This window comes from Balaenoptera borealis (assembly GCF_965194805.1).
Source record: "Balaenoptera borealis genome assembly, chromosome: 2".
Taxonomy (NCBI): Eukaryota; Metazoa; Chordata; class Mammalia; order Artiodactyla; family Balaenopteridae; genus Balaenoptera; species Balaenoptera borealis.
The window spans coordinates 155,868,209-155,890,537 of NC_138867.1; the positions used below are offsets into that span (position 1 = coordinate 155,868,209).

The following is a 22,329-nucleotide window of genomic DNA, read 5'->3' on the forward strand; positions in this document are numbered from 1 at the left end:
GCTGAGCAAGCCTTACAAGATTTAACTCCTGGATTTTTTTTAACCAGCTACCCTGGAAGGGATCTTACTGTCCTATAGACCAGCAGTCCCCAACCTTTTTGGCACCAGGGACCAGTTCCATGGAAGAAAATTTTTCCACAGACTGGGGGGGGGGGGAGGGGAAAGGTCCAGGCGGTAATGCGAGCTATGGGACGTGGCAGATGAAGCTTCACTCGCCCGCCACTCACCTCCTGCTGTGTGGCCCGGTTCCTAACAGGCCTGGGGGTTGGGGGCCCCTGCTATAGACTAATTTTCAAAACATCCCGTTTTCAGCCCCACTCTACAACTTGGTCTCCAGAGGTTCCTACTGCTTTCAAGTCTTGACATTCTGGAGTTCTGCAGTACAACATGGCTGGCTTCTTGTCACCTTCTCCCACTACAGATATCTAGGGTTCTATTCCCTCTGATGTGCTAAATCAGTTACCACCTGTTCATTTGCTTCCCAGCTTCCAACATTGTGTTGATTTTCTCATTTGCTATGGAGTCCTCTCCTGTTTTTCTTGGTCCTTGTTAGTGTGTGTTTTCCAAATTTCTTCACTGTCATTTTAGTGGGATTGGAGGAGGGAACATGTGAGAACTAATTTACCATGTTTAACTAGAACGCACATGCTTTATTCTTGTTTAGCAGTTATTTTAGAATCAGAGTGTGTTAAATAACGGCCTAAAACCTCACTTGACCCTCAAATAAACAGAGACCAATTAGGTTGGGCCACAGATATTCTCTAGTATTTTATAAAATAGTAGCCTAGGTGTATTGAATGTTAGTCTAACTCTTATGACGAGAACAGAAGGAAGAAAAGAAAGGAGGAAGGCAGGGAGGGAGGGAGGGAAAAAGGGAGGGAGGGAGAGAGAAAAGAAGGAAGGAAAGTAAGGAGAGAAAAAAGAAAGAAATTCCTTAAATTTAAAAAAAAATCACACATGATAATAAACTTTATACTTTACATAATTTTTCTTCATTAATACTTCTTGGGCTTTACCATTAAGTGGTATAAAACAATTCTATTCTCATACAATAACTGTCTCAGGATTTGGCTTCCAGAACCAACAGGAAGCAAAACTACACTTCTATTGCCAAGAGTGTAGTTTGTTTTAAACCCAAAAACTGCTCTTATAAAAATTGCATCCCAGAAGAGCATTTGTGGATGTTTAAATACCCTATTTATCTTCTCTAGACTTGGAATCTGATGTCAATATTGGCTTGAAACCATCTGTGGCAGATTTGTGATTTTTTGGTTTTTTGGAGGGGAAAGAGGAAAAAGAAAAAGAAGAAATGGGTACATTTTTCCCCCTCTTGGCTTAAAACTAAACATTCAAGGCTCATGTTCATTGCCTGGAATGAAGCCTCTGGTAAGCATAGTGATGTTTGCAGCCCGACTACATGTTTTGCAAAGTCTCCCCACTTTGCATCATGAGAGCTGACTGAGATTATTCAGGGGAGGTGGTGACTGAGGAAAATATGATTTAGAACTCTGCTCCCAGCCTGCAAACTGCTTGTCTGGGACTGTGTGGGATCAATGTGGCTTCTTCTCAGAAAGTGGGAATGTAGAAGGTCAGCTCTGTGACTTGGACAGAAATAGTTATCTCTATGGTCAGTGTAGGCACTACCTGGCATGTGTCCTGGATGAAGAGGTGCTGATGGATGGAAAAATCCCCAAGCCATGATGCATCTGTGTGACCTAGGGAAGCACTGGTGGGCTGAAAGGAAAGACCTATGAGAATGTTTGCCAGTTCAGGAAGCTAAACTCTCAGCAGAGCACCAATATTAGCACGAAACACAAAGGACCTTGTGAATCAGGTAACACAGAATCCCCATACCATTCAGTAGAATTTTTAAAGAATAAAGGATATAGGACTCTGCGTATGTTTTTCTATTTCTAACATTGACAAATGATATAAGAGCCTGGTATCTATTTGTGGTCATAATCTGACTTAATTTCTGGGTAATGTGACCTCCAGGCATGTGGAGTTAGTTGTCCAGGGCTTGATTTAGTGGTGCTCTGTAGATAAAATTACACAAGAATCAAAAAATTAACTATAATAGAATTCCACTATGTGACTTCACCAAGTAATAGCAAATGTTTCTGTTTATATATTTCATTAACAATAATAGTATTTTCTTTGTCTTTTCTATAGTTATCATGCAAAATTAACTAAATTTTAATTTAGTGATATCTACATGGAGTTAAAATAAGATAAATGCAAAAAGGTAAATGCCTTGATAATTATGAATTATATCTGTGCTGGATTCAATAATTTTTAAAAGTAAGGACATGGCACATAATCAGTTGGATGAAATTTCATTTTAGTGTGAGAGTCAAAACCTACATCATTTGAAAGAACTACATGTAAATAGACTATAAATCTACATTACTTGATAAGTAAGTAGAAAAGACTTCCTATGTCAATGGGAAATCATTTGCTTTTATTTCAGTGCTCTTAAGAGCCATAATAAGACAAAGTTCTTATAAGGCTGCATTTTCCTTGCTAGGAGAAAGAAACCAATGTAAACATAAAACTACTATACTCATTGGGAAAGATGAAGAAAAATAAAGCAACTACAACAGTAACTTTCACAGAGATAGTTTTGCAGCCCCATATTAATATAATTCATTCTTCAAAAATGAGTCATTGCAATTTCTTATAGATTTTCAAATGTCCTAATGCATGCTCTCCAGAGCTCTAAATTGCTCACTAAACACTTCAAAATATAGTTCTGGAAATAGCTATTAATGAAATAGGGCAAGTTCAACAGTTATCTCAGTACCTAGAATCCACTGTGTTATCATATGCTCACACTATAAACACTTGCATTTCAGAATATGATCATTCCACTTAGTTTTCAAAAGTCCATAGGTACAGTTTTCTTTACTACATTTGTTTCTGACAGGTAAAACCTTGAGATCTCAAGAAGCAGATTCCTAGAATGAAATAAAGCTTAACCAGCAATGCCCCTACTGTAATAATGTCAACCCATTCTAACACAGTATTAGAATTGCAGATACAGATGCAGTTTGCAGAGTGCTGCAGTACTGGATGTGCTGAAACTCAAAACTCCTGAGAATTACATAGCTTAGCAAAGAGAATATTTTTGCCTCAGATCCACGTGTTCAAAATAATTTCTCCAATCAGCTCTAACCTATTATTGTGAAAGTATTCTGTTGTAAATGAGAAACAATAGTTGTTTTCTTCAGAGTACTAGAACCACAGCGACACGTGAAGTGTAGTGATCCTGATATCATTATCATATTTATTATTAATGGGTATTCATAAGACTAAGCTTTCCAGAGTCCACTTAAAATTTTTTTTTTACTTAGGGTAGCTCTTCTAGTATCATTCTTCAGGTCATCAAAGCTAGTTTTCAGGAATCTTCTACATCATTTCTAATCACTGATTCACAACTTTTCAGGGTAATTTGTGGGTTCCTGAGGCTGAGAATATGAGTCTAAAAGGACTGGTAATGTCAGTGATTTGGGCATATAAAATCTTCCATTCTTGATTTGGTTACTCCCTCCACATTCTAATTTCTACATGAATAATAGCACTATTTGAAGGTAAAGTATAAGAAAATTAATTCAGCAAGTAGGATTCTTTCAGAATCTTGTGACAAGCCTTTAACAATTCACCACATTTACAAAAACAGAGTTAACCGTTACTGTTAATTTATGTTAATACCGTCCTGTAATGGTCTGAATTCACATGCTTTGCAAAATGACCAATTTGCCAACATAATTATGATTTTCTTACATTCATAAGAAACAATTTGCACTTATTTTAACATACTGATATATACACTTACCAGAAACAACAAGCCAATCCTTTAACATACTTTCAAAGCTGTATTTTACTTAACTCTGACTCAATGTTCTTGAGCTAAATAATACAAACCTAATGTGGTTTAACAGTCCATTGGGTACGATTTTCTTTGGGGTTTTGGCAGATAATATGATAGATTGAGTTTGAACTTTGATCGTGCTTGGGCTATGGAAAGTCTGTGAGACCTTTTGCGGACAAGACAGGTAGATTTATCATGAGTGATATTAGCACAGGTTATTGTGAGTAGATTAAGTTTGTAATACACAGGAAAATTAAAGGGCCAACTTCGCTGATTAATATGTGGCATTAGCTGGAACAGTGAAGTCATATTAGAGTTTCCTTTAGCCAAGAATGGAGTAATTGATTTGTGGACAATTCAAGGATTAAAACTAAATATGTTTGATTCATTTAAGTCCAAGAAAAGGTTACTATTGTTAGCAATCATAAAGTACTCCCAAAAGAGAAAAAACAAAAATGAAAAGTATTACCAAATATTGGAAGCTTTCAGCACAAGCTAGGACAGAAAATTTGGTGGTTAGGAGAGCTAAGCTAAATCATCTATTCTTTATGAGTTTCTTGATATAAGATGTACTCCCTAATGCTGAGAAGCAACAATTTAACACTAGTTCACTTTTTGTTTTATTTCTTATCTCATTTATTTTTGATTGGATGTTCACAAGCTAATACTTCCAAGGGCCACATAGAGTAGTTTTGCCTGTGATTTATGTGATTTCTGGTTTTTTATTCTGGTGCTCTTGGCATTGACATTCTTGCCTTCTCAGAACAAAAAAGAAAAACTACTTTAATGTTAAATTGACTGATAGCCCATTCTGATTCCCTGAGATTACTCTAATGAAAAAATACTTCAAATTAAGAAATAGAAGCTACAGAATATAAAATTTATAAAAGCTATCTGCCTTTATAGGACTATATCAGCCATTAAATAACCATACAATGTCGGCTTGTTCAACTGCTATAGATACTAAAAACAAACAGTTAAATAAGGGGGCAAGAAAATTCACACAGCTGGACTAAAGATGACTCAATTTTTGTACCCTGGGCCATAAAAGTCAATTTTCAAGATGCTGTATCACTTATGCAACGATGATATTTCATTATGTTTCAGAAAGAATTTTTAGCACACATAATTTAGTAATACAAATATTAATACATATATTTAAAATTTTATCCTCTAAATGGATAAAAATGTCCTCTGAGGCAACTCGTACAAGTTTAGGATATTTTTATGTGATTTTTAAAAAAGAAAAATAACACCACAATAGAATTTACCATATTCTTAATTGTTTTACTTCTTTTCTGAATAAAGAGTCTATTTTAGATTTAGTTCCATTGTTGAAATAAAATTATAAAGCTAGTTATGGTATAATGGGGCAAATGGTGTAATGGGAAAAACAGTTACTTTGCAGACAGACAAACCTTATTTAATTCTGGGCTCTGTCACTTAACTATGTAACTGACCTTGGGCAAGGTGCTTAAAATCTTTGAAGTCGCCTATAAACTAAGAAAATACCTACCTTGCCAACTGGTAGTGTTAAATAAGAATTGTACAAAGCTTGGTATGTAAGCATTCAAATATATTTTTTTTCTTTTCCCAACCACAAAGTGAAAATGAGATCCTGGAGTAATGACTACTTTTATCCCTTATATTATAAAAAACGGCTTTTGTATTTTTTGACATGGTGCTTTTTTTTTAAACAGTTTTAATTGAGATATAATTCCCATACTGTACAATTCACCCATCTAAAGTATACAACGTAATGGCTTTTAGTATATTCACAGAGCTGTGCATCCATCACCACAATCAATTTTATTCACCACAATCAATTTTATATGTTCATTGCCCCAAAGAAGAAGCCCCCCTCCTCTTAGTCATCACCCTCCAATCATCCCATCCTGTCCAGACCTAGACAATCGCTAATGTCCTTTCAGTCCCTATAGGCTTTCTTATTCTAGACAGTTTATGTAAATGGAATCATGCAATATGTGGTCCTTTGTGAATGACTTCTTTCCTTAACATGATATTTTCAAGGTTCATCCATGTTGGAGCATGTGTTAGTACTTCATTCCTTTCTATTGCTGACTATTATTCCATTGTATGTATATACTGCATTTTAAAAATCATTCTTCAGTTGATGGGCGTTTGGGCTGTTTCCACTTTTTGGTTATTAGGAATAATGCTACTATGAACACTAGTGTACAAGTTTTTGTAGGGACGTGCTTTCATTCCTCTTGGGTATGTGCCTACAGATAGAAATCCTGCATCATATGGCAACTCTTTGTTTAACGACTTGAGGAATTTCTAGACTGTTCTCCAAAGCACCTGCAACATTTTACATTCCTACCAGAAGGTTGTAAGGGTTCCAGTTGCTCAACATCCTCACCAACACTTGTTATTATCTTTTAATTGTTTAAATTATAGCCCTTCTAGTGTATTTGAAAATGGTATCTCATAGTAGTTTTTTTTTTTAATTAATTAATTAATTTATTTATTTTTGGCTGCATTGGGTCTTCGTTGCTGCACGCGGGCTTTCTCTAGTTGTGGCGAGCGGGGGCTACCCTTCGTTGAGGTGCGTGGACTTCTCATTGCGGTGGCTTCTCTTGTTGCGGGGCACAGGCTCTAGGCGCATGGGCTTCAGTAGTTGTGGTTTGCAGTGTCTAGAGCACAGGCTCAGTAGTTGTGGTGTACGGGCTTAGCTGCTCCACAGCATGTGGGATCTTCTCAGACCAGGGATCGAACCCATGTCCCCTGCATTGGCAGGCAGATTCTTAACCACTGTGCCACCAGGGAAGTCCTCATAGTAGTTTGGACTTGCATTTCCCAATGGCCCATGATACTGAGCATCTTTTCATGTGCCTATTGGCCACTTGCCTTTCTTCTCTGAAGGAATGTCTGTCTATTCAGATTCTTTGTCCATTTTTAATTGGATTGTCCTTCATTATTGAATTGTAATAGTTCTTTATATATTCTAGATAGAAGTGCCTTATCAGATATTTGGGCCCTTTTCCTCCATTATTTTCCTATTTTTCTCCTCCTCAGCATCCCCCACCCGACTTAGTACAACACTCTTCACAGTTTTCATGTTTACCAAGTCTTTTTAGAAATTTAGGCAAAAATTTTTCCCATCCTAAGTAGTCCATATTCATTTAAATGACAAGCATCTCTGAATAAGTTTATAATGCAAGGTTTCTTTGTCATTGCAGTTCCCCTTTCCATGCTGCATAAACACCATGCATATTTTTTTAAATTGCAGTATAGTTGATTTACAATGTTGTGTTAGTTTCAGGTGTATAGCAAAATGATTCAGTTTTACACATACATACATATGTACATATATATATATTCTAGTTATATATATATTCTTATTCAGATTCTTTTCCTTTATAGGTTATTACAAGATTTTGAATACAGTTCCCTGTGCTATACAGTAGGTCCTTGTTGTTTATCTATTTTATATATAGCAATATGCATATGTTAATCCCAAACTCCTAATTTGTCCGTCCCCCCTTTCCCCTTTGGTAACAATAAGTTTATTTTCTACATCTGTGAGTCCATTTCTGTTTTGTAAATAGTTCATTTTTATCATTTTTTTTTTTAGATTCCATGTATAAGTGATATCATATGATGCTTGTCTTTGTCTCACTTCACTTAATATGATAATCTCTAGGTCCATCCATGTTGCTGCAAATGGTACTATTTTATTCTTTTTTATGGCTCAGTAATATTTCATTATATATATTCATATATATATATATATACACATACACACACACACATATATATACCACATCTTTATCCATACATCTGTCCATGAATAGACATTTAGGTTGCTTCCGTGTCTTGGCTATTAGACACTTAGGTTGCTTCCATGTCTTAGCTATTGCACATAGTGCTGCTATGAACATTGGGGTGCATGTATCTTTTTGAATTAGAGTTTTCTCTGGATATATGCCCAGGAATGGGATTGCTGGATCATGCAATAACTCTATTTTCAGTTTTTTAAGGAAATTCTATACCATTCTCCATAGTGGCTGCACCAATTTACATTCCCACCAACAGTGTAGGAGGGTTCCTTTTTCTCCACACCCTCTCCAGCATTTATTATTTGTAGTGATGATGGCCATGCTGACTGGTATGAGGTGATACCTCACTGTAGTTTTGATTTGCATTTCTCTAATAATTAGCGATACTGAGCACCTCTTCATGTGCCTGTTGGCCATCTGCATGTCTTCTTTTGGAGAAATGTCTATTTAGATCTTCTGCCCATTTTTTGATTGGGTTGTTTGTTTTTTTGATACTGACCTGTATGAGCTGTTTGTATATTTTTGGAAATTAAGCCCATGTCAGTCGCATCATTTGCAAATATTTTCTCCCATTCCATAGGTTGTCTTTTCGTCTTGTTTATGGTTTCCTTTGCTGTGCAAACCCTTTTAAGTTTCATTAGGTCCCATTTGTTTATTTTTGTTTTTATTTCCATTACTCTAGGAGAGAGACCCAAAAAAATATTGCTGCGATTTATGTCAAAGAGTGTTCTGCCTATGATTTCCTCTAGGACTTTTAGAGTATCTGGTCTTACATGTAGGTCTTTAATGCATTTTGAATTTATTTTTGTATATGGTGTTAGAGAATGTTCTAATTTCATTCTTTTACATGTAGCTATCCAGCTTTCCCAGCACCACTTATTGAAGAGACTGTCTTTTCTCCATTGTATATTCTTGCCTCCTTTGTCATAGATTAATTGACCATAAGCGCACCACATGTATTTTTGTAGCAATTTTGGCTGAAAGACTACTGACTATTTATATGATTTTTAAAAGCCCTCAATTATTTTGTGCCAATTGAATTTATACATGCACAAATTATTTCCAAAAACATTTTAGATACTAGAGCCATTTTTTAACACAAATTTCTCACTTAATTATTTTTTTCTTGTAGGTCCTATTATTTCTTTGCCTCCTCAAAATACAGAGAACTTCACTCAAAATGATGTCACTTTTGCTTGTGAAGTTTCAGCCTATCCAATACCACATCTGGAGTGGAGGAAAAAGGCAGACAAAATGATCCTTCATGTTGATAATTTCAATGCAAGTATGTGAATTATTTGCACAGTTCACACATTCAGTATATTTGTTGATAATGTTAATGAATTCTCTCCTTCAGATTACATTTTAAAATGCAGGTTTGAAATATTAAAACATTTTCATTGTAATCATGTCAAGCAAAACAATAATACCTTACATATTTAATGTGTTAGAAGATTTACAAAACCGTTTCATGTGTATGATCTCATCAATATGACTTAGAGGTCTGCACATAGTGATAGAGAAAAAGGATGGTGCTGCAGTGTTTCTCAAAGTGTGCCTCAAAGACCACAAGTTATAGAATCATCTTGACACCCTGGTGAAACAACAAACTGCAGGACCCAAATGTAGTCAAAAATGATCAGGATACAGGGGGTGTGCCTCATGAACCTGCACTTTTTAAAAATAATTGTTCCAGATGACCTCAATTCATTCTAAAGTTTGACAATCACTGGTATAGTTAAATAAATAGATAACTAGCATAATACGCTTCAGAATGAAAAAGACTGTGAGCAAATTACTTCACTTCTTTGGTCCTGTTGCCTTACCTTCTCAGGAATATCACAGCATAGTTTAATAATGAATATATGTCAATCACCCAGCACACTGCCTTGCTCAGAGTAGGCACTCAATAAATACAAGCATACCTCCTTCTGTTGAGCTTTGCTTCAGTGCACTTCACACATAGTGTGTTGTTTACAAATTGAAGGTTTGTGGTAAGTCTGTGCCCAACATCTTATCAGCACCATTTTTCCGATAGCATTTGCTCACTTTATGTCTCTGTGTCACACAGATTCAAAATCTGTATACAAAAATCAGTTGTATTTCTAAATATTTACAAGAAACTATAAGAAAAAGAAGTTGCAAAAACAATCCCACTTACAGTAGCATCAAAAAGAATAAAATACTTAGGAGTAAATTTAACCAAGGAGGTGAAAGATCTGTACACTGACAACTACAAAACACTGATGAAAGAAACTAAAGAAGACACAAATAAGTGGGAAAATATTCCAATAGTCCATGTTCATGGGTTGGAAGAATTAATATTGTTTAAATGTCCAAATTACCCAAAGCAATCTACAGATTCAATGCAATTCCTATCAAACTTCCAATGGAATTTTTCACAGAAATAGAAAAAAAAATCCTAAAATTTGTGTGGAGCCACAAAAGAACCCAAATTAACCAAAGCATTATTGAAAAAGAAAAACAAAGCTGGAAGCATCACACATCCTGATTCAAGCTATATTACAAAACTATAGTAATCAAAATGGTATGGTATTGGCACAAAAAGAGACACATAGATCAATGGAACAGAATAGAGCACCCAGAAATAAAGCCACGTATGTATGGTCAATTAATTTTTGACAAACCAAGAATATTCAGTGGGGAAAGGATAGTTTCTTCAGTAAATGATTCTGGGAAAATGGATATCCACAAACAAAAGAATGAAACTGGACCTCTATCGCCCACCACACACAAAAATCAATTCAAAATGGATTAAAGACTCAAATTTAAGACCTGTAATGGTAAAATTCCTAGAAGAAAAATAGGGAGTAAGTTCATTGACTTCAGTCTTGGCGATGATGTTTTGGATCTGACACCAAAAGCAAAGGCAACAAAAGCAAAAATAAACAAGTGCAACTACATCAAGCTAAAAAGCTTCTACACAGCAAAGGAAACCATCAACAAAATAAAAAAACAACCTACAGAATCAGAGAAAATATTTGCAAATCACATATCTGATAAGGGGGTTAATATCCAAAATATATAAGGAACTCATACAACTCAACAGCAAAAACCCCCAAACAATCCAACTAATAAATGGGGAGAAGATCTGAATAGACATTTTTTCAAAAAAGACATACAGATGGACAACAAGTACATTAAAGGTGCTCAATACCACTAATTATCAGGCAAATGCAAATCAAAACCACGATGAGATATTACCTTACACCTGGTATAATGGCTGTCATCAAAAAGACAAGAGGTAAGTGTTGGGAGGATGTGGAGAAAAAGGCACTGTTGGTGGGAATGTAAATTGGTGCAGCCACCTTGGAAAACAGTATGGAGGTTCCTCAAAAAAATAAAAACAGAACTATTATGTGATCCAGCAATCTCACTTCTGGATATATACCCAAAGGAAAGAATATCACTATCTTAAAGGTATATCTGCACTCCCATGTTCACTGCAGCATTATTTACAATAGCCAAGATATGGAAACAACCTAAGTATCCATCAATGCATGAATGGATAAATAAGATACATATATGAATATAATACATATGAATATTATTCAACCATGAGAAAGAAGAAAATCCTGTCATTTGTGACAGCATGGATGGACCTTGAGGGCATTATGCTAAGTGACATAAGCCAGACAGAGACAAATACTACATGGTATTACTTATCTGTAGAATCTTTTAAAAAAAGCCAAACTCACAGAAATAGAGAGTGGAAAAGTGGTTGCCAGGGGCTTGTGGGGTGGAGGAAGTAGGAAGTAGTCGGTAAAAGGATACAAACTTTCAGTTATAAGGTGAATAATGCCCTTAACAGATTCTAAACTGAAAAGACAGAGTAGAACTTGGCCACTTAGGAGCACAGTTCTTTGTATATCAAATAAAAATAAATAATATTATTATGTGTGGCGCATATTTAATTCAAATACTTTGCGAGATCTAGTAATAATATAAAGTAATCCAAGCTTGCACGTGGTTGAATTCTGGGCTTGATGAGTACCAGTATATATGGAGAAGAGTGTATATTGGGAGGAAGGGCGGAACAGGGGTGTCTAAGTCTGCTCAGGCTGTCATAATAAAATACCATGGACAGTGTGGCTTAAATAACAGAAATTTGTTTTCTCATAGATCTGGAGGCTGTAAAGTCCATGATCAAGGTCTGGCAGGGTTCAGTTTCTGGATTAGGGCTCTCTTCGCAGTTTGCAGATGGCCCTCTTCTGTGTCCTCACGTGGTTGAAAGGAGAGAGAGCTCTGGTGTCTCTTACTTTTCTCATAACGGCACCTGCCCTATCAGATTAGAGCACTACCCTTATGACTTCATTTAACCTTTATCACCTCCTCACAGGCCCTGTTCCAAATACAGTTATGTTGGGGTTAGGGTTTCAACATATGAATTTTTGCAGAACACAAAGAGTCCATAACAAGGGGTAAAGAGACGGGGGTGTGTGGGTAAGTATAGCACTGAAAGGTCTACTCGCACTGAAAGGTCTACTTGCAGGCCAACAGTTATTAAATACATTGCATTTTTCACTTATGTAAACTCTAACTTGTTGCCTCTATAGGTTCTTCATTTACATATCAAATTCCTGCAAGGAACCAAATCACAAAAAATAATACGAATTATGGAGACTACACTGAAGAAGATGAAGAATATGAATCCAGTGACTATGAGAAAGGAAACATATTTATATAGGAATGTAGACGTTTCACATAAAATGTCACCTATATTTACTTGTATAATTACAAAGCATTTTGAAAGTCAAATTTTCTGTCAAAATTTCAGGTATAATGAATCACTCTTTCCAGACAAACTAGGATCTAGTTTGTTTTTTTTTTTAACAGTATTCTCCTACCTTAAGAGCTTGCCTTATTCATATAATGACCAAATATCATCTCAGTTGACAAGAATAATCAAATGATACTGTAAGCATTTCTCTGTACTAAACTTTCTGATAGGCATCATGGAGGAAGTAAAAGAGGCTGAATGCATGATTCATGCACTGAAGAAGATTAAAATTTTAAACGAATTTAACCTTCTATTTCACAAAGAGATAACTTAGCATAACATTCCTTACATATTCTAAGAATCAATAAAATCATTTGCAATTGGATACTATTTGCAAAAAAAATTGCCTACAGGTAACCATCAGCCAAAGATCAGGAGTTGGTGAACCAGTTTGAGAAATGACTAAGGCTTTTCCATCTATGATTGCATTGCAGCAGACAGCTGTAAAATGGCATACACCATCCCAGTTTTAAACAGATTGTCTAAGTATGTGTTTGAGGATGAATGTAGAGCAGTAGAAAGAAAGGAAGAAAGCTTGATTAGGATAGCTCATTTAAGATATGCCTTGGCTTGGCGCATTTTCAAAATTCTGGTGTCTCTTGAAAATGGTCATCACCAGGCTGTTTGGAGGTGAGGTAGTCCAAGAGGGCCTGTGTATGAAATGTCCAATGCTACGAACACACAAAGGGCTCGTTTACAAAATGGCCAATTCTGGGCCATTGCTGAAGGTGCTAAGCCTGTGGCAGTCCCTTTGTGAAGTGTCTCTGGTATAGTCCATGTTCAAATTATCTGGTTTCAAGTTGGGCTTTTGGACATGCCATATGTTCTTTTCCAGTTTCAAATATGCTAGTTCTATCTCGAAATAGAAACCACTAGCCAAATATATACTCTGATCATTTTGTAAGTGGGCTTCTCCAGAGGTTTTTAGTATCACTCTATAGAGTGGTGGCCCACTATACTTTGGTCCAGAAAGTGGTTCAATGTTGTTTTTAGCGCTATGATTACGTGACCTCTCTTCTTAGGCAGGGTGACCGATGCTTTACCCAGCCATTGTCTCCTTTTAACACTCTAAAATTTAGTTGTACATCCATCATTCAGACAGATCCCCCTGGACTCCTGAGGCCAACATATTGACTTCTCAGATTACCACCCAATGAGATCTTATTAGTGAATTCACGGCAAGTGTTACTGGCATGTGCCTAGAATGTATTTTCATTTTTTCCACAGTAAAACAGGAACCCAAGTATGTTCCTAGTGATGCAGACATGGTGGGCTCTGCTTTAGGCCTTCTAGGTAAAGACAGTCTCTCAGAAGATTTATTTTCTCAGAATGATTTCTGCCATTACAAGGAACCAGTCCTAGGGGTCTTGGAATATTTTACAGATTATTGTCTGTATGGATAGAACATGCAACTATTTAAGTGATGTTGCCTCAAGGATAATAAAAATTGTCATTGACTGAACTTCCTCAAACCTAAGACACATATCAATTGTAAGAAGCACAATTATCTTATCCCCGGATACACCATGTTGATTTTCTGTAACCAAGGGCATTCTCTTGCATAACTGCAATACAACCATGAAATCGGGAAATTAACATTGATATATTATTACCTTCTAATTCTTAGATCTCATTCAAGTTTTGCCAAGTATCCCCAAAATGTCCTTTATTGTAAAATTATACAGTTCAAATCATGCATTGCATTTAAATTATTGTTTCTCTTTTAGTTTTCTTAGTGGATCAGCCTTTCCTTGACTTTCACTACCCTGGTATTTGTAGAATGTCTCTCAATTTGAGTTTGTATGATGTTAATCATAGTGTTTCAAGGTTAGATTCAGCATATGCATCTTCTGTGAGACTATCACAGAGATGATGCTGTGTTATTACTGCATTCTGTCAAATGGCACATGATTTACATTTGTCCCATTACTAATATTACCTACATTAATCACACAATCAAGGTGGTGAATGACATTTTTGCACTGAAAAGTTACTCTTTTTTGCTTTCTTTAAGTAGTATTTTATGAGGAACTACAATGAGACTATGTAAATATTCCATTCTTCATCAAATTTTCAATTTATTCATTTATTTACTTATATTAGCATGGACTAATATTAGTATATTATTAAGGTTTCTTATTTTATTCAATGAGCTATAATCTATTACTATCATTATTTATTATGATGCCCAACTCTTCCTAGATTTGGCAAGTGGGAGTCCGTTCAAGCTGGCTCCTATGTCCTTTTGACTGGCCCCCTTCATTCTTTGAAGATTTCCTTACTTTCTGGCGCCCCAAAATGTTCCAAACATATTCTGTACTTACATACCCCAACTTGGAATCAGCTGTTTCTCCAAGTGGCTGGTTCCTATAAGTGGAAAATAATATTTAGAGGCCAAGTTCTGGATGTTAGGTGTTCTCATTATTATTGGGGTGTTGCTGAACTCAGGAACTCTCAGTAGGGCATATATGTAGGCATACACACACACCTAAACTTATTTCTATATTTATCTCTACATTCTGAAAACCATGAATTTTCACTGATACTTCTAATTCCAATCCAACACCACAGGGTTCATTCTAGTTTTCCCCCCTTTCCATATTTGTAACTCCCTTTTCCCACAGTGAAAAATCTGGCTTCCAGTATTATTAATGTATTTATTTCCTCAATTTCCCAGTATGCAATCAGTTTCCCAACTCCACTGCCAACTCCTCCCCTGCACTGATATCCTCTTTCCCTACTTGTGCTCTGACACCCCTTATAGAACACCACTCCATATGAACACCCTCTCCTCACCCTACTCAGGTTCTGACTCCCCATGCCTAGCTAGCCCCTAACCCACCCCTGTATAGATGCCTTTCTCGGGCCTGTTGAACTTCAAAATCCTGCACTGTGCCCCCAACCCATGCCCTCAATGCACAGATACCCTTGGTATCTGGGCTCCAAACCCCCACAAGAGGCCAAAACTCTGTATGGATACTGTCCTCCCCTGCTAGTCTCTGACACTCCAAGAAGGACCACTCTCATGACGGGATGCTCTCCTCACCCCATTCAGGCTCTGACAGGCTTGCCAACTAGCCCTCTACACAGAAGTCCTCTTCACCCTGCTGGGCCCACAGTGGCTCCCCCAACATTCTTTTGCCACAGCTGGTATAAACCTTGCTTTACCCTACTGGATGGCTTCAGGACTAGCACAGAGTATGCATTAATAGTTCCCCCTTTTATTCTCAGAAGTGTTCTTGGTGAACAATGAACTATATGTATAAGTCAACATACAACATAAGACTCTACGTATAATCAACTTATGTACAAGTCAACCTGGGAAGGCTTTTTTGGAGCAGTGTTTTTAGATGTCCTGAGGGCAAAATTTTGTCTTTTCTGCCTCTCCTAGTTATAAAGAATATTGATAGTTCACTTAACATTGCTACTATATGCTTTAGTTATGATAGTAAAAAGAATCATACAAACCTAAATTTCTCTCAGTAGAGGACTGATTAAATAAATCATAGTATATACATATGGAGGAATACAGAGTTGTTAAAAAAGAAATGAGGTTGATCTATAATACTGACATTGAAAAATACCTAAAATGCATATATTGTTAAGCAGAAAAATCAAGGTACAAACCAGTTTTATAGCATGATCTCAGAAATTTTTTTTGCCCACATATCTATGTGTAGAGACAGAGGCATGGAAGGACATATGCTGCTATATTAAGATAGGTTATTTCTGAGAGGCTGCTATTCTTGGTAATTTTTACTTTTGATTTTATACAATTCTGTACCATGATATTTTATACAAAAATCATGGATTTCTTCTATAGTCAGGAGAAAATGATAGAAATACTCTTTTAAAATAAATTTCGGCAATTTGAAAGGATTTAATATGGGTATCATCTTTCCTAAGCTCCTCAGTATGACATATGCTGCTCATGCGGAAGGTGTTAATGTGTGTTGGAGCAGGGGAGATGGGAGGCAGAAAAAGAAAGGAGAAAGAAGAAAGTTCACAACTTGGTTTTCCTTGAGATATTCTTAGGTGTTTTTGTTTTTCCTTATAGTAAGAGACTTGCCTGCTCAGCTTGGTATCCTCACAGTAAATTTAAAACATAACTCTTAGCAAAAGGAAAATGTTGACCCTTAAGGAAGGGGCTTGGGTTGTAAGAAATGGTATAGCTTTTGCCTGCTCAAAGTAATATTAGTATGTGAAGGACCTAATTTTATATTTTAGTCCAAATTAATTTTACTCTAAAAACAATTAAAACAGTATTGCTCTCATTGATACAGCCTTAAACGTATTTTATGGATATCTTTTAGAAAAAATCACTTGAAATGGGGACATGCCTATTTCTGGGAAGTAGCTATGTGCATAAAATGGGCTATGACTGGTGATAGCTCTTTTTTTCTGCCCTATTCCCCTAGGATTTACACATTTTATATTTTCCATTTCAATTTAAGATTGCATTATTTAAAAAAAAGTTACATGCACACACATACCACATCCACACTTTGCCTTATTCCAAAAAAGATTTGTGGCAGTAGTGCCTGGTCAACTTCAGCTTTTCTGATTGGTCTTTCTTCCAAATATATACACCTGCCGTCAACACTTCTTTAGTAAGTACTTCCTTAATGAGATTAACAGTCATCTATTTTGGTGTCACTTTTTGTTATACCATAAGTTTTCCTCTCATTATAAAAATGAATAATGTACCTTTTAGAAAATCTTGAAAACACAGAAACATGATGAAGAAGAAAAAAAATCACCTGTTAATTCTACCATTTGTAAGATAGCACTGTTAATATTTGTTTGTATTCTGTTCCATTCATTTTTTTCTATGCCTTTTTTCATTTGATTGAAATGATAAATTGTTCCATTTTTCCTTTTACACTTAACCTTGTAAGACAGCATTTTCCATATTTTTTTTATAAAACTCTCCATAAATATAATTCTTCATGACTGTATAGGATTCTGCCATATGATGTACCATAGTTTACTTAAGCTTTTCTGCTTTTTCCTATTGTAAATCATGCTATAATAAATATCTTGGCATATAAAACTTTAAAAAAATTTAGGCTTTTTTGTTAGAATCACTTTCTAGAAGTTGGGTGAAGATGAACATGTTCAAGGTTCTTGATACATATTGCAAAATTGCTTTTCAGAAAGGTTATACTGCTTTATTAATCCAATAGCACTGCATATCAGGTCACATTTTATCATGATCCTGCTTAGCAGTAACTTTAAGATGCATATTAAGTAATGCTACTATCTTGCTTACATAATCAATGCCTTAAACTCCTTATTATTATGTGGAGGAATTAATATGCAAGTAATATAAGGCAATGTACAGAATGAGAAACATTAATTTTTATTTGTCAAAATAATGGCATTATTAATACACAGCAGTATACCCTTATTATTGGCAGTGAGTTAAAAGTAAAAATCATTTAAAGAAAAAGTATGTATAGTTTTTAATATATATGTAGTAGTCAAGATTATAAAATAACTCATATCCATATCATTAGTGAAGAAAAAAATTATTTTTGTTACTCTGGTTTCACACTGGCTATTTAAATAAATGGAGTTTAAAGTTAATGACTTAACAAAACAAAAATATAGTTGAAATCAACCAACATGAAATAAATATACACAGGTAAATATTTTATATAACTGTTGTCTTTGAAGGGGTTTTACGTAAATTTGAATTTATTGGATTCATTCTCCTCCTATTTCTCTTACCTGCCTGCCCTCTGCTGGATTCCCCAAACTTATTGACGTATTAAGTAATCTTACTCAGTGTATTTAGTAAAATTACATTTGTAGAATAAGTTAAGGGAAATGTGTACTAATGCTTCCTATATTTTGTTTATATGTTACTAAAGTAAATGATTGATCATAGGCTTTACATTTTAAGTATTCATAAAGTGAGAATTTTAGTTGGATATTTGGAAGTTTCAGTCGCACCATTTATGAAAACATGAGATAGAAATGCTGTTAATGTAGGTAATGTCAGAGCCTTCAAAAATTTTCAGGATTGAGAAGCTGGGTGGGGCAAGAGGGACAATGAGGAAATATCCAATTTGATAGTAAATTCACAAAGTAAAAAAGTGTAGAATAATTTACTCTGTTTGATTAAAATTATAATGCTACTCCATTAAAAATATTGATTTAAATATGATATTCAGAGAATATGAATTTACTTGATAATAAAATTAGTATTTATGTAGCACTTATTATTTACCACACACTAAGTACTTTATATATATTAACTCATGTAGTCATCACAGCAATCTATGAGATATATACTATTAGTCTCCATTTTACAGTTGAGGAAATGAAGGCATGGCGAGGTTAAGTAACTTCACCAAGTTTACCAGCTAGTAAGTGAGGCAGCTGGTATCCTAACCCAGGCTGTTTGGCTCCATGTTCTTTTCCTAACTGCTATGCTTGACTGTCTCATCTCAATATTACTTCTTGTAAAATTTTTGAATTATAGACTTACTGTTATCCTGACCTTAGAAATAACAAATCAAAACTCAGAGTTGTTAGGTGAATTTCCTAAAGCACCAGAATTACAAATGCTAATTGAATCACCTAAAAAGATACAAAGATTAAAGACCCATCTGTCTTTTTTAGAAGGCTAGTTGCTATAAAGGAAGATAATTTTGTAATTCCTAAGGGCTCTAAATGTCCCTCCATTAATTGAGTTTTGTGACAGAAATGAATTATTTGACATCCTGGAGCATCTTCTGTGCTAATTTTAATAGCTGTAGTGACACAATTCTATCTTAAATTTTGTTAATTGACAAAAAAAGATATGGAGTTGTGTGCATATTCTGCTGATAGAAAATCATGGAAGGGAGTGTTAATTAAACAGAAATCTTATGTGGTCACTCAAATTTAAAAGGAAAAAAATAATTGGCTTCTCATTTCCAGAATTACCTGGTGAATCCACAGAGCAGTCAGCCGCTGTTCCTGTCACAATCTCATATTTGCCCCAAGGATATTCTGGAGTGGGAAAAAATGCCAAATGATCAAATCTCAAGTAATTGTTCCTCTCTTAATGACCTAAAAATTGAGGTAACAGAAGTGCTACTTTAAAACTATAGCTTTAAAATGTGGTTGGGATCTAGAAGTTAGGCAAAGGCAATAGTCAGTTAAAATAATGGGGTATTTATTGTGTGGCAGGTGCAGTAGGGAGGTCAGAAATTAACACTGGTGCTTTGGATGTGAGAGTCGGAAATGTTGGAATGTGAAAATCACAAACGAGATTGGATATCAAAAGTCTTGGGACATGGAAATGAAAGTTAAAATATAGGAATCAAAATCTTTAGGAATTAGGAGCACAAAATGGCAGGATGAAGGTATCAAAGATTTTAAAGTTTAGGAGTTGAGCTGTGGGGATGAGGATTCATGGGCTGTGGATGAGCTATGAAAATCAAGGGTGAAGAATGGAAGATGCAAAGAGCCTGGTCATAATGAATTAGGTTATGCTGGATTAGACCTCCCACTGAAAACAATTATAAAAACAGGACAAATAAATATAAATATACATACATATTTAACAACTATATTACATATATAACAACTATAAAGAAATAAATATGTATTTAACAATAATTTAACATATATAAACAACCATATCACACAACAAATATATATGTGTGTGTATATATATATATATATATATATTTAACAACTGCTTGAAGGTACTAGAGAACAACCAACAAAGGCAGGACTTAATTGGCTTCAATCCTTGAGAGCATGAAAGCACTAAGGGCAAGATCCACATTTACTTCAGCTTTTCCCATCCCTTCCCCTCCCACCCCAAAAGCATTTTCCAGTTGGCACAAGGAGTAACAGAGCTAAATAGACAGCAGCGATCTCAATAGTCCAGGAGCAGACATGGGAGTCTGGGAACAAAAGCAGCTGAGATTCCAGGGACAAAATTCTAGAGAGGAGCAAACCGCAGAGATGTGAGCCCCAAAATCTGTGTACAGATTTCCCCCAAATCATCAGTCAGTTCTTAAGATGTATACCTGTAGGGAGAGACTTTAAGAAACTCAGCAGAAGAGCAGCATCTAAAGAGTCGAACAGAGATTTTAGCAGCTGCACAGTGATGGGGAGACAGGGATTAAGAGTTCAAGCCAACAGGGTGAAGGTGTCTTAGTAAACATCCCAGGCTTTTAGTTGTAAGATCTATTGAGGACCATGACCCAGGAATAAGGGTAAAACGGAAATAATCCTGAATTTAAAAGCCTAAAGCCAAGTCTTATAGGATTGAAGTTATCCTCTGGTATTCTATCTGCCAACTACAATAGAAATTTTTAAAAAACCTTCTTTGGAGAAAGCTGATATCGTCCTCTACAGTTTTTCTTCCACACTGCCTGATATTCAATAAGAAATTATTGAGGCACACTTGAAAAAAATAGGACCAAATACTAAAAGCCAGGAGGACCCACAGCTGATTCAGATATTGGAGTTATGAGTCACAGGCTTTACATAATATAATTAAAATGTTCAAGAAAATAGAGGAATGATAAAGAATTTCACCAGAGCCTTGGAATCTATTCAAAGAATGGAAAGGGAGGAGTCAAATGAAAATTCTGGAACTGAAAATATTATAACTAAAATTAAGAATTCAACAGAGGGGTTGTATACCAGCTCAGACACAGCAGAAGAGAGTTTCTACTGACTTGGGTGAAAGGTCAGTAAAAAATATGTGGATTAAAGCATGACAAGAAAAAAAGACAAAATATACAGAAAAGAGTATGAGACATATGGAAAACTCTAAAAGGTTTAACACACATGTACTTGGGGTTTCAGAAGGAGAAGAGAGAGAGAAAGGGACAGAAGCAGTATTTAAAGAAATACTGACTGGGAATTTTCAGACATTGATTAAAAAAACCATTAGATCTCATATTTAAGAAGCTTTATGAACCCCAAGCAGGAACACACACACACACACACACACACACACACACACACACACACAGAGTTATATCACACTCAAACTGCTAAAGACCAAAGGAAAGAGAAAAATTTTAAAGCAGCCAGGGGTGGGAGAAGGAGACATATTACCTTCAGAGGAGCAGCAATCAAACTGATGGCTAACTTCTGAACAGAAACAATGGTAACCAGAAATCAAGAGAAAGGCATCTTTTAAATGCTGAAAAAAAAATTTAAAAAGCCAAAATAGAATTCTATACCCAACAAAACTATCCTTTAAAAATGTAAGTGAAATAAAGACGTTTTCATGTTAACAAAAGCTGAGAGAATCTGCCACTAGTAAACATGAACTCTAAGAGGTATTAAAGGAATTTTTCACACTAAAGTACAATGACCCCAACTGGAAGTGTCAAACTTCAAGAGGAACTCCTTCAGAAAGGAGTGACTTTGACCTACTTCTCCTCAAATAAATTCTCATTCCAATGGAATCATTCAGTGTAAAATATAAGTTCATGTTAAGTGAAATCTAGACAAGAAGTGAACTAGAATTTTATAACTTAACGATATGTAGTAGATACTGTCAGTTTAATTTTAACCAAAATAAAGTTTTTAAAAAAGTGAAAGCTGGGTTCTGGGAGTCAGGGATCAAGGACAGCAGCTGGCATGTAGGAGTCAAAGGTTATGGCTTATCTGTCATTGGCAAGTGGGTGTTGGGGGACAAGAAATGTTGTGGAGATGGGGGAGTTAGAAGGCGTGGGCAATAGCTATGCTCTAGGGGTTAGAGGTCAAGAGAGTCTGTGGGAGATGTAAGGCCAGGGGTCATGGCTGACAGTTGGGTGGTGGTGGTTGCCTCAAGGGCCGGAGGTCTGAAGTCACGACTCACCTGTGGCAGTTGAAGCATGAGAACGGGG

General features: G+C 35.7%; 1 protein-coding gene across 1 annotated transcript; it reads left to right on the plus strand.

Moving 5' to 3' along the window:
- Positions 1-1,488: 1,488 nt before the first annotated feature.
- On the plus strand, positions 1,489-22,286 carry LOC309623500 (kazal-type serine protease inhibitor domain-containing protein 1-like; the record flags this gene model as incomplete). Its single annotated transcript, XM_082380448.1, has 3 exons — positions 1,489-1,694; positions 3,359-3,446; positions 8,752-22,286. Coding segments are annotated over 3 exons (510 nt in total), but the record flags the coding sequence as incomplete, so codon positions are not given.
- Between the last annotated feature and the right edge of the window lie 43 nt (positions 22,287-22,329).